The following is an 11,473-nucleotide window of genomic DNA, read 5'->3' on the forward strand; positions in this document are numbered from 1 at the left end:
TGAGCACCCCAATCCCACTCCAGGGTGGGATCCCACAGCTTTGAGCACCCCAATCCCACTCCAGGGTGGGATCCCACAGCTTTGAGCACCCCAATCCCACTCCAGGGTGGGATCCCACAGCTTTGAGCACCCCAATCCCACTCCAGGGTGGGATCCCACAGCTTTGAGCACCCCAATCCCACTCCAGGGTGGGATCCCACAGCTTTGAGCACTCCCTGCTCCCAGCTCTGGCTCCTGCTGGCCGTGCCCACCCCGAGCAGCAGCCAGCCCGGCCCAGGGGAGCCCAGCCTGGCCCAGGGGAGCCCAGCCCGGCCAAAGCCGGGCTCAGCCGGTGTGCAGGACCCTCCCGAGGTGCTTTGGTCGGGTGCCAAGCCCGGATTTTCCTTCGGGGGGAGGGAAGCAGCCCCATTCCAGGGTGGGAGCAGCTGTGGCAGGCTGGGATGGGCGGCACATGGCGAGGGAGGGGAAGGGAGGGGAAGGGCTGGAGCCGCCTCCCCACCCCGCTGCGCACACCCCGGGCTCCGTGTGTGCCACACATGGTCGGGATTATCCGCCTGGATCTTCCTCCCGTGCCGCTCCTCCTCCTCTCCCGGAGCTCCGCGGGGCCGGGCGCGGTCCCTTTGCGTGACCAGCGCAGCTTTTCCCCGGCGCTTTTGGGAACAGGGGAGAGAGGGGCCTTGGGGCACCTCTGGGAACTCCTTTTCAGCCCCGATTGACTGAGTTTTCAGCCCCGATTGACTGAGTTTTCAGCCCCGATTAATTGAGTTTTCAGCCCTGATTAATTGAAGCCGTGCTCGGGAGGGGGGTGCAGAATTCCGTGGCGTTCGTCCCGCAGCTCCTCAGCCCTTGGGCTCCCCCGGAGCAGCGAGGGGACAGCAGAAAATCCCATTTTGCAGAGCTGCAATTCCTTCAGATGCGTGGGGATTTATCCCAGCTCCACATCCCCGCAGCTCTCAGGTGTCAGCTGGTGGCACGTCAGCATTTCTGTGTTTTCCCAGAGACTGATAAACCTTCCACAGCTTTGAGCACCCCAATCCCAGTCCAGGGTGGGATCCCACAGCTTTGAGCACCCCAATCCCACTCCAGGGTGGGATCCCACAGCTTTGAGCACCCCAATCCCACTGATAAACCAGAGACTGATAAACCTTCCCAGGGAACTTTCCGGGTTCCTTGGAGCAGGGAATTCCTCAGGTCAGGGCCCAGCTGTCACTGAGCTCCCAGCGCTGCTCCCTGAGCTCTCCCAGCTTTTTCATCCCAATTTTCACCCCAGGTCCCCTCGCTTTCTGTGTCAGTGAGTGTCACTATCCAGGCCCTGCTGCGCGTCCCTGCCTCCCCAGCTGTGCCAGATGTCACACCTCAAAACCACCCAAACTTGGCTGGGCTCGGGAGGAGCTGGCCCCGAGCATAAGCCGGGCTCAGGGAGGATTTATTGGCTGTAACAACGGGGGTCGTGCGTTCAGGGGGGACCCCCGGGCAGGGAGCGATGCTTCTCCCCCCCCCCCCAGCATCCCCATCCCTCTCTTCACGCCTTTGCCCATCCTCGGCAGCATCCCCGGAGGTTCCGGGCGCGAACATCCCCCGAGGGCCGGGCCGGGGGATGCCGGGCGTTCCTGCGAGCATCCCGGGCCCGCCGGCGGCGGGATTGGCTGCGGGGGCCAAACCTTTCCTTTTTAGGCTGCGCCGGGAGCCGGGGCTGCGCTGCCGCGGGCAGGGATGCGCGGGGATCCCGCGGGATGGGGCAGCCCCGGGCGGAGCCGGGCCCGGCCGAGGGATCGGGGCTGATCCGGGGGGCTGCTCCGGGGGCTGGGGATGCTGTGGGGAGCTGGGGATGCCCAGGGGGGCTGGGGATGCTGTGGGGAGCTGGGGATGCTCAGGGGGGCTGGGGATGCTCAGGGGGGCTGGGGCTGCTCAGGGGGGCTGGGGATGCTCAGGGGGGCTGGGGCTGCTCAGGGGGGCTGGGGGTGCTCTGGGTGGGCTGGGGATGCCCAGGGGGGCTGGGGATGCTGTGGGGAGCTGGGGATGCTGTGGGGAGCTGGGGATGCTCAGGGGGTTGGGGATGCTCAGGGGGGCTGGAGCTGCTCAGGGGGGCTGGGGATGCTCAGGGGGGTCTGCTATGGGGGGCTGGGGATGCCCAGGGGGGCTGTGGATGCCCAGGGGGGCTGCGGTGTCTGTGGCCTTCGGGGATGTGCCCCGGCTGCCTTGGTTTGGGGTCCTGCATTGCTCCCTCCCCACGGGGCTCTGCAGCTGCTGCCTCCATCAGCCCCTCTTCCCTGCCCCACTCGGCTGCTTTTGGGGGGAAATTCATTTTTAAGGAGTTTTTGTTTCCCAGCGTGTCACACGTGGCAGGCTCGGTGACCTCAGGTGTGGCGGGGACCCAGCCGGGCCAGGTGGGAGGTGGCAGCAGGACCCCGGGCTGGGGCGTGGGGGGACCCAGGGCCAGGGGACACATCCAGCCCGTGAGATGTTCCACAGGGAAAGGAACCTGGGGCTGTGGATGGACTGGCAGTGCTGGGGAAACAAAAAACCCTTAAAAATGAATTTCCTCCCCAAAACCAGCAGAGTGGGGGAGGGAAGAGGGGGTGACTGGCAGTGCTGGGGACACCGTCCTGCTCTGGGGGGTGACAGAGGGGACAGAGCCAGCCCTGGGGTGCTGGGGCAGTGCTGGGGACACACCGTGTCCCTGTCCTGCCCCATGGGGTGACAGAGGGGACAGAGCCAGCCCTGGGGTGCTGGGGCGGTGCTGGGGACACACCGTGTCCCTGTCCTGCTCTCAGGGTGACAGAGGGGACAGAGCCAGCCCTGGGGTGCTGGGGACACACCGTGTCCCTGTCCTGCTCTCAGGGTGACAGAGGGGACAGAGCCAGCCCTGGGGTGCTGGGGACACACCGTGTCCCTGTCCTGCCCCATGGGGTGACAGCCCAGGGCCCATTCCTTCCCTCTGGAGCCATGGGGGACACCAGGACCTTTGTGTCCCTCGCCTGTGCTGGCACCCTGCAGCTCCTCGTCACTGCTCCAGTGCTGGGATGTCCCTGCCCTGGGCACAGCTCGGGATCAGCCTGGGCCCGCCGTGCCTCAGTTTCCCTCCGGCGCCCCCGGCTCCGGGGGTGACTCCGGGGCATCTCCGCTGCCTGCCCCGGGCGCTCGGGCCCGTTGTCCTTAAAAAGGCAGCCGGGAGTGCGGAGCCCTGGCTGGCCTCTCCGGGGCCGGGGGCCGCGGGCTGGGGGTGGTCCCGGGTCCCCCGGGGGCTCCGAGCTCGTCCCCCTCCCAAACCAGGCTCGGCTTTTGAGCCCGGCTCGCCCTGAGCGCGGGGTCGGGATTCGGACCCGCGAGCCCAGGCCGAGGATTTGGGGCAAAAGCCCAAAAATGGGGGCGGAGAGAGAAAGCCACGGGGGAGGCAGCGCAGGAGCGGCGGGGCCGGGGCCGGGAGGAGCCGCGGGGCGGCTCAGCCGCGTCCCGCTGCCGGCTACGGTGTCCCCGGAGCCCCGGAGCCACCGGTGTCCTCCAGAGCCACCAGTGTCCCCCGGAGCCCCAAAGCCACCGGTGTCCCCCGGAGCCCCAAAGCCACTGGTGTCCCCCAGAGTCACCGGTGTTCCCGGAGCCCCAAAGCCACCGGTGTCCCCCGGAGCCCCAGAGCCACCGGTGTCCCCCAGAGTCACCGGTGTCCCCCAGAGCCCCAGAGCCACCGGTGTCCCCTGGAGCCACGGGTGTCCCCAGAGCCCCAGAGCCACCGGTGTCCCCCAAAGCCACCGGTGTCCCCTGGAGCCCCAGAGCCACCGGTGTCCCCGGAACCACTGGTGTCCCCAGAGCCCCAAAGCCACTGGTGTCCCCCAAAGCCACCGGTGTCCCCCAGGGCCCCAGACCTGCCGGTGTCCCCCAAAGCCACCGGTGTCCCCTGGAGCCCCAGAGCCACCGGTGTTCCCCAGAGCCACCGGTGTCCCTGGAGCCACTGGTGTCCCCCAGAGCCATCGGTGTCCCCCAGTGCCCCAGAGCCACCGGTGTCCCCAGAGCCACTGGTGTCCCCCAAAGGCACCGGTGTCTCCGGAGCCCCAAAGGCACCTGTGCCCCCCGGCCGGGCTTCCTCCGGGGCTGCCACCACCTCTCCCAGCCCAGCTCTTCCAAGGACTCGAGTCTCGCTTGGTTATGGGAGTGGAGCAGGAAGGGAACGGGCTCCCAGCGGAGCCGCTGCCTCCCCAGCGTCCCTGCCATACATTTTCCTACAACAATTAACCGTGCCGGGTCCTACCACCAGCCCAAGGTCAATTTAATGAAATAAAACACCTTATATGGCCATATGGCCAACACACCATCACTGAGCCTATTTAGGGTCTTTGTTTAGAGCGGATCCGCCTCTGAGGTTCCTGGGGCTCGCCGTATTTATAGCCAGGCACAGCGGGGCTCGGTCCCAGAGGAAAGGAGCTCTCCCTCCGTGGTGAGTACGGCCCTGCCAGCCCCGCTTCCCTTCTTCCCTGGAGGACGGCGGGCAGGAAAGGCACCCCGGGGCTTTTTTGGGTGCCCCGGCATTGATGGGGCGGCCCCAGCTGGGTTTGCCTGGCTCGGAGTGGGTGCCAGCCTCAGCACAACCCCACAGCTGGGGGGGCCTCGCTGGAGGTGACGAGAGCTGGGCTGAGGCCAAGGCAGGTTGTGCTCCTGCAGAAATCCCTGCGATTTGGGGTTTTTTTGTGGGTTTTTTTTGCTTTTTTTTGCTTTTTGGGCTCCTGCAAGGTTTTGCCTGTTTCCCTCTGGATTGGGGAGGTCATCCTCTGGCACAGGGGGCACCCCCTGGGAAGGGCAGGGGTTTTTTCCCCCGTTTTTGGGAGTGGATGCGAGGTCAGAGCAGCAAAAGGCTGCTGAGCCTGAAGCGGATGAGCGGGCATCTCCTGGCACCCCCTGCCCGCTTCTGGGGGGCACCGGCCGGGCACGGCAGCACCGGAGCTGCCCGGGGAGGCTTTGGCACCGATTGTGGCCAAGGAGGAGCTGCAGAAGGACGGAAGAGCGGCACCAGCGTGGGAAGGAGCATCACCCCCCTCCCGGCACCGCCACACCGGGCACGGCCCGCGGAGGATTTTATGGGGCTGCCCAACCCCGCGGACCCCAAACGCGGCAGCGGCGCGGGGCGAGCCCCGTCCTGGCCGCTCCGTAACGCCCGTCTCCCCCCGGGCAGCTTCTCCCCCAGGTGCCCCCAGCTCCGAGCGCCGCCGGCCCGCCATGTGCGACGAGGAAACCACGGCCCTGGTGTGCGACAACGGCTCCGGCCTCTGCAAGGCCGGCTTCGCCGGCGACGATGCCCCCCGCGCCGTCTTCCCCTCCATCGTGGGGCGGCCGCGGCACCAGGTGGGTACCGGGGCGGCCCCCGGCCCCGTCCGCTGGCCGGGGCGCCGCTGACCGGCCTCTCCCGCCGCGCCAGGGCGTCATGGTGGGCATGGGGCAGAAGGACAGCTACGTGGGCGACGAGGCGCAGAGCAAGAGGGGCATCCTCACGCTCAAGTACCCCATCGAGCACGGCATCATCACCAACTGGGATGACATGGAGAAGGTGAGGCCCGGGCGGGGCGCGAGCGGGGTCGGCCCTGCCCTCCCGTGGGGTGACACCCCGGCTCTGTGCCCGCCGTAGATCTGGCACCACTCCTTCTACAACGAGCTGCGCGTGGCCCCCGAGGAGCACCCGACGCTGCTCACCGAGGCGCCCCTCAACCCCAAGGCCAACCGGGAGAAGATGACCCAGGTAGGGCCCTGGAGAGGAGCCCTGGGTGGGGCTGGGCCCTCCAGAACCGCAGGAAGGGCTGGGGGATCTGGGGGATTTGGGGTTTTGTGGGGTGCGGGATAAGGGCAGAAACCCCAGTGGGAAGCTCCTGTGCCCGATGCCCCTGGGGGTCTCTGGCAGCACGTGGACCTGCAGGATTTGCCGCACCACGTGCTCCATGCACAGCCCCAGGTGGCTCTGTGTGATGTGGTGACCCACCTTTCCATCCATCCCTTGACCCACACGTTCCCCACTCTGTGCACAGCCCCACGTGGCTCTGTGCCCTGCCATGACCCGCGTTTCCACCTCTTGGCCCACCTTTCCCCACCTCTTCCCACCTTTCCCCACCTTTCCCCACCTCTTGGCCCACCTTTCCCCACCTTTCCCCACCTTTCCCCACCTCTTCCCACCTTTCCCCACCACCCCAGTGCTTCCCTCCCTGTCCCCTGTGCCCCACAACGCCACCATCCACCCGTCCCTCCGTGCCCCCACGCCTGCCCTGACCCCAGCAAGGCGCAGGGGTGGGGTGGGGCGTGCTGGAGACCCCCGTGCCCTCCCCTCACCCCCTGCCCCGTCCTCTCCCCTCCCAGATCATGTTCGAAACCTTCAACGTCCCCGCCATGTACGTCGCCATCCAAGCCGTGCTGTCCCTCTACGCCTCCGGCCGCACCACCGGTGAGTGGGGGACCGTGGGTGCCGGGGCCCGGCCTGGAGCGTCCCCCTCACCGTGCCCCCGTGCCAGGCATCGTGCTGGACTCGGGCGACGGCGTCACCCACAACGTGCCCATCTACGAGGGCTACGCCCTGCCCCACGCCATCATGCGCCTGGACCTGGCGGGCCGCGACCTCACCGACTACCTCATGAAGATCCTCACCGAGCGCGGCTACTCCTTCGTCACCACGGGTACGGGCGCGGGGCGGGCGCGGGGCGGGCGCGGGGCCGCCGGCCGAGCCTGAACCGCCGCCGCGTCCCGCAGCCGAGCGCGAGATCGTGCGCGACATCAAGGAGAAGCTGTGCTACGTGGCGCTGGACTTCGAGAATGAGATGGCCACGGCCGCCTCCTCCTCCTCGCTGGAGAAGAGCTACGAGCTGCCCGACGGGCAGGTCATCACCATCGGCAACGAGCGCTTCCGCTGCCCCGAGACCCTGTTCCAGCCCTCCTTCATCGGTGAGCCCGTGCCCGTACCCCCAGGCCCTCCTCCAGTGCCCCCAGACCCTCCTCCAGTGCCCACAGACCCTGTTCCAGTGCCCCCAGACCCTGTTCCAGTGTCCCTGGTGCCCCCAGACCTTGTTCCAGTGATCCCAACCCTCCTCCCGTGCCCCCAGACCTGTTCCAGTGCCCCCAGACCCTCCTCCAGTGCCCCCAGGCCCTCCTCCAGTGCCCCCAGACCCTGTTCCAGCCCTCCTTCATCGGTGAGCCCGTGCCTGTGCCCCCAGGCCCTCCTCCAGTGCCCCCAGACCCTCCTCCAGTGCCCCCAGACCCTGTTCCAGCCCTCCTTCATCGGTGAGCCCGTGCCCGTACCCCCAGGCCCTCCTCCAGTGCCCCCAGACCCTGTTCCAGCCCTCCTTCATCAGTGAGCCCGTGCCTGTGCCCCCAGACCTGTTCCAGTGCCCCCAGTGCCCCCAGACCCTCCTCCAGTGCCCCCAGACCCTGTTCCAGCCCTCCTTCATCGGTGAGCCCGTGCCTGTGCCCCCAGGCCCTCCTCCAGTGCCCCCAGACCTGTTCCAGTGCCCCCAGACCCTCCTCCCGTGCCCCCAGACCCTGTTCCAGCCCTCCTTCATCGGTGAGCCCGTGCCCGTGCCCCCAGGCCCTCCTCCAGTGCCCCCAGACCCTGTTCCAGCCCTCCTTCATCGGTAAGCCCGTGCCCCCAGACCCTGTTCCAGTGTCCCTGGTGCCCCCAGACCCTGTTCCAGTGCCCCCAGGCCCTCCTCCAGTGCCCCCAGACCCTGTTCCAGCCCTCCTTCATCGGTGAGCCCGTGCCCCCAGACCTGTTCCAGTGCCCCCAGGCCCTCCTCCCGTGCCCCCAGACCCTGTTCCAGCCCTCCTTCATCGGTGAGCCCGTGCCCGTGCCCCCAGGCCCTCCTCCAGTGCCCCCAGGCCCTCCTCCAGTGCCCCCAGACCCTGTTCCAGCCCTCCTTCATCGGTGAGCCCGTGCCTGTGCCCCCAGGCCCTCCTCCAGTGCCCCCAGACCCTCCTCCAGTGCCCCCAGACCCTGTTCCAGCCCTCCTTCATCGGTGAGCCCGTGCCCGTACCCCCAGGCCCTCCTCCAGTGCCCCCAGACCCTGTTCCAGCCCTCCTTCATCAGTGAGCCCGTGCCTGTGCCCCCAGACCTGTTCCAGTGCCCCCAGTGCCCCCAGACCCTCCTCCAGTGCCCCCAGACCCTGTTCCAGCCCTCCTTCATCGGTGAGCCCGTGCCCCCAGACCTGTTCCAGTGCCCCCAGACCCTGTTCCAGTGACCTGAGACCCTGTTCCAGTGACCCCAACCCTCCTCCAGTGCCCCCAGTGCCCACAGACCCTGTTCTGGTGCCCCCAGACCCTCCTCCAGTGCCCCCAGACCCTGTTCCAGTGTCCCCAGACCCTGTTCCAGTGTCCCTGGTGCCCCCAGACCTTGTTCCAGTGATCCCAACCCTCCTCCCGTGCCCCCAGACCTGTTCCAGTGCCCCCAGTGCCCCCAGACCCTCCTCCAGTGCCCCCAGACCCTGTTCCAGCCCTCCTTCATCGGTGAGCCCGTGCCCCCAGACCTGTTCCAGTGCCCCCAGACCCTGTTCCAGTGACCTGAGACCCTGTTCCAGTGACCCCAACCCTCCTCCAGTGCCCCCAGTACCCCCAGACCCTGTTCCGGTGCCCCCAGACCTGTTCCGGTGCCCCCAGTGCCCCCAGACCTTGTTCCAGTGCCCCCAGTGCCCCCAGACCCTCCTCCAGTGCCCCCAGACCCTGTTCCAGTGTCCCTGGTGCCCCCAGACCCTCCTCCAGGCCTCCTTCATGGCTGAGCCCACCCCAGTTCCCCCTGGCAGTGGTCGCCCCCTCCCCACCAGCAGACAAGCAGTAAAGCCCCTTTGGCCACCCCGCGGCTCCCGTGGGTGCCCGTGGGGCTGCTTTGGGGCTCCCCCCAAGTCCTCAGTGCCGCCAGCGCCGGGCCGGAGCCACGGCTGCCCCCGGGGGCTCTTTTGGGGGGCCCTGGGGGGGTGACGGCCCCGTCCCGCGGCAGGCATGGAGTCCGCCGGCATCCACGAGACCACCTACAACTCCATCATGAAGTGCGACATCGACATCCGCAAGGACCTGTACGCCAACAACGTCCTGTCGGGGGGCACCACCATGTACCCGGGCATCGCCGACCGCATGCAGAAGGAGATCACCGCGCTGGCGCCCAGCACCATGAAGATCAAAGTAGGCCCCGGCTGAGCCCCAGAGCCCTCCCGCCGTGGGGTGGCCGTGGGGTGGCCGTGGGGTGGCCGTGGGGTGACCGTGGGGTGGCCGTGGGGTGGCCGTGGGGTGACCATGGGGTGACTGTGGGGTGGCCGTGGGGTGGCCGTGGGGTGACTGTGGGGTGGCCGTGGGGTGACCATGGGGTGACCGTGGGGTGACCATGGGGTGGCCGTGGGGTGGCCGTGGGGTGACCGTGGGGTGGCCGTGGGGTGACCGTGGGGTGGCCGTGGGGTGGCCGTAGGGTGACCGTGGGGTGACCATGGGGTGACCGTGGGGTGGCCGTGGGGTGACCATGGAGTGACCATGGGGTGACTGTGGGGTCGCCTTGGGGTCGCCGTGGGGTGGCTGTGGGGTGGCCGTAGGGTGACCGTGGGGTGGCCGTGGGGTGGCCGTGGGGTGACCATGGAGTGACCATGGGGTGACCGTGGGGTGGCCGTGGGGTGGCCGTGGGGTCGCCATGGGGTGACCGTGGGGTGGCCGTGGGGTGGCCATGGGGTGGCCATGGGGTGGCCATGGGGTGGCCGTGGGGTGGCCATGGGGTGGCCATGGGGTGGCCATGGGGTGGCCGTGGGGTGACCATGGGGTTGCCATGGGGTGACCGTGGGGTCGCCATGGGGTGGCTGTGGGGTGGCCATGGGGTGACCGTGGGGTGACCATGGGGTCACCGTGGGGTGGCCGTGGGGTGACCGTGGGGTGACCATGGGGTGACCGTGGGGTGACCGTGGGGTGACCATGGGGTGACCGTGGGGTCGCCATGGGGTGACCCCGCGGCCGCTGTCTCCCCCGCAGATCATCGCCCCGCCGGAGCGCAAGTACTCGGTGTGGATCGGCGGCTCCATCCTGGCCTCGCTCTCCACCTTCCAGCAGATGTGGATCAGCAAACCCGAGTACGACGAGGCCGGGCCCTCCATCGTCCACCGAAAATGCTTCTAAGCCCCCTCCCCGCCCCGCGGGGCCCCCGTGCCCAGGCCGGGGTGCCCCGCTCCTCCCCGGGCCCCGCTGCTCCTCCCCACCGCCCACCGCGCATTAAAAAGCCTTTTCTCCAGCTCGGCGGCTTCCTGGGAGGGCTGGGGGCTCTGGGGGCTCTGGGGGGCTCTGGGGGACTTGGGGGGCTCTGGGGGGCTTGGGGGACTGGGGGGATGGGGGGCAGCCCTCACCTCACCTTGGTGCGCGTGTCCTGCTGATGGCCTTGATGTCCCCAACCCCATGGCAAAGCCCTGGACCCCCTCTTGGTGACCCCAACCCTGCAATGATGTCCTTAGCCCCATGTTGTGGACCCCAACCCTGTGCTGGGGACCCCAATATTGTTTTGGTGACCCCAACCCCGCAATGGTGCCCTGGACCCCAAAGTGGTGTTGGTGCCCCTGACCCTTTGCCGATGCCTCCCCGTGGTGTCCCCAGCCTCGTAGTGATGCCACCCTCAGGGGATGCCCCCAACCCCATTTCCATGCCCCTGACCCCGAGCTGGTGACCCCAGTCCCACTTCGGGGCCCCCAACCACAGGTCTGTGCCCTCGACCCACACCCTTGACCCCAATCCCCCGCTGGAGACCCCCATTTTCTATTGGTGACCCCAGTGTGGTTTTGGTGACCCCAGTGTGGTTTTGGTGACCCCAATTTTGTATTGGTGACCCCAGTGTGGTTTTGGTGACCCCAATGCCGTTTTGGTGACCCCAATGTGGCTTTGGTGACCCCAATGCAGTTTCGGCGACACCACCCCCCTGTTTATGTCCTTGGCCTCATGCTGGGGACCCCAACCTCCTGCTGGTGACCCCAATTTTGTATTGGTGACTCCAGTGTTGTTTTGGTGACCCCAGTGTGGTTTTGGTGACCCCAGTGTGGTTTTGGTGACCATAGTGTGCTTTTGGTGACCCCAATGCAGTTTTGGTGACCCCAATACGGTTTTGGTGACCCCAATGCAGTTTTGGTGACCCCAGTGTTGTTTTGGTGATCCCAGTGTTGTTTTGGTGACCCCAGTGTGGTTTTGGTGACCCCAGTGTTGTTTTGGTGACCCCAGTACGGTTTTGGTGACCCCAATGCAGTTTTGGTGACCCCAATGCAGTTTTGGTGACCCCAATACGGTTTTGGTGACCCCAGTGTTGTTTTGGTGACCCCAGTGTTGTTTTGGTGACCCCAATACGGTTTTGGTGACCCCAATGCAGTTTTGGTGACCCCAGTGTTGTTTTGGTGACCCCAGTGTGGTTTTGGTGACCCCAATGCGGTTTTGGTGACCCCAGTGTGGTTTTGGTGACCCCAATACGGTTTTGGTGACCCCAATGCAGTTTTGGTGACCCCAATGCAGT

At 67.2% G+C, this 11,473-nt stretch overlaps 1 protein-coding gene across 1 annotated transcript; it reads left to right on the forward strand.

Annotated features, from left to right (window-relative positions):
• The first annotated feature begins 4,401 nt into the window (after positions 1–4,401).
• Positions 4,402–10,216, forward strand: ACTG2 (actin gamma 2, smooth muscle). The gene is made up of 9 exons (XM_085559305.1): positions 4,402–4,429; positions 5,162–5,331; positions 5,405–5,533; positions 5,612–5,722; positions 6,331–6,415; positions 6,483–6,644; positions 6,718–6,909; positions 8,951–9,132; positions 9,961–10,216. Exons 2-9 carry the CDS (start codon positions 5,206–5,208, stop codon positions 10,102–10,104), a joined length of 1,131 nt encoding a protein of 376 aa, XP_085415431.1. The 5' UTR covers positions 4,402–4,429; positions 5,162–5,205; the 3' UTR covers positions 10,105–10,216.
• Positions 10,217–11,473: the final 1,257 nt, after the last annotated feature.

Source organism: Lonchura striata, chromosome 22, assembly GCF_050655825.1.
Source record: "Lonchura striata isolate lonStrDom1 chromosome 22, ASM5065582v1, whole genome shotgun sequence".
NCBI classification, from domain to species: domain Eukaryota; kingdom Metazoa; phylum Chordata; class Aves; order Passeriformes; family Estrildidae; genus Lonchura; species Lonchura striata.

Bases quoted from the DNA above. Each gene is read 5' to 3' on its own strand.
- ACTG2 (XM_085559305.1), top strand. From the start codon at position 5,206: ATGTGCGACGAGGAAACCACGGCCCTGGTGTGCGACAACGGCTCCGGC. The intron at 5,723-6,330 runs GTAGGGCCCTGG...CTCCCCTCCCAG, and splicing joins ACCGGGAGAAGATGACCCAG to ATCATGTTCGAAACCTTCAA. The intron at 9,133-9,960 runs GTAGGCCCCGGC...TCTCCCCCGCAG, and splicing joins CCAGCACCATGAAGATCAAA to ATCATCGCCCCGCCGGAGCG.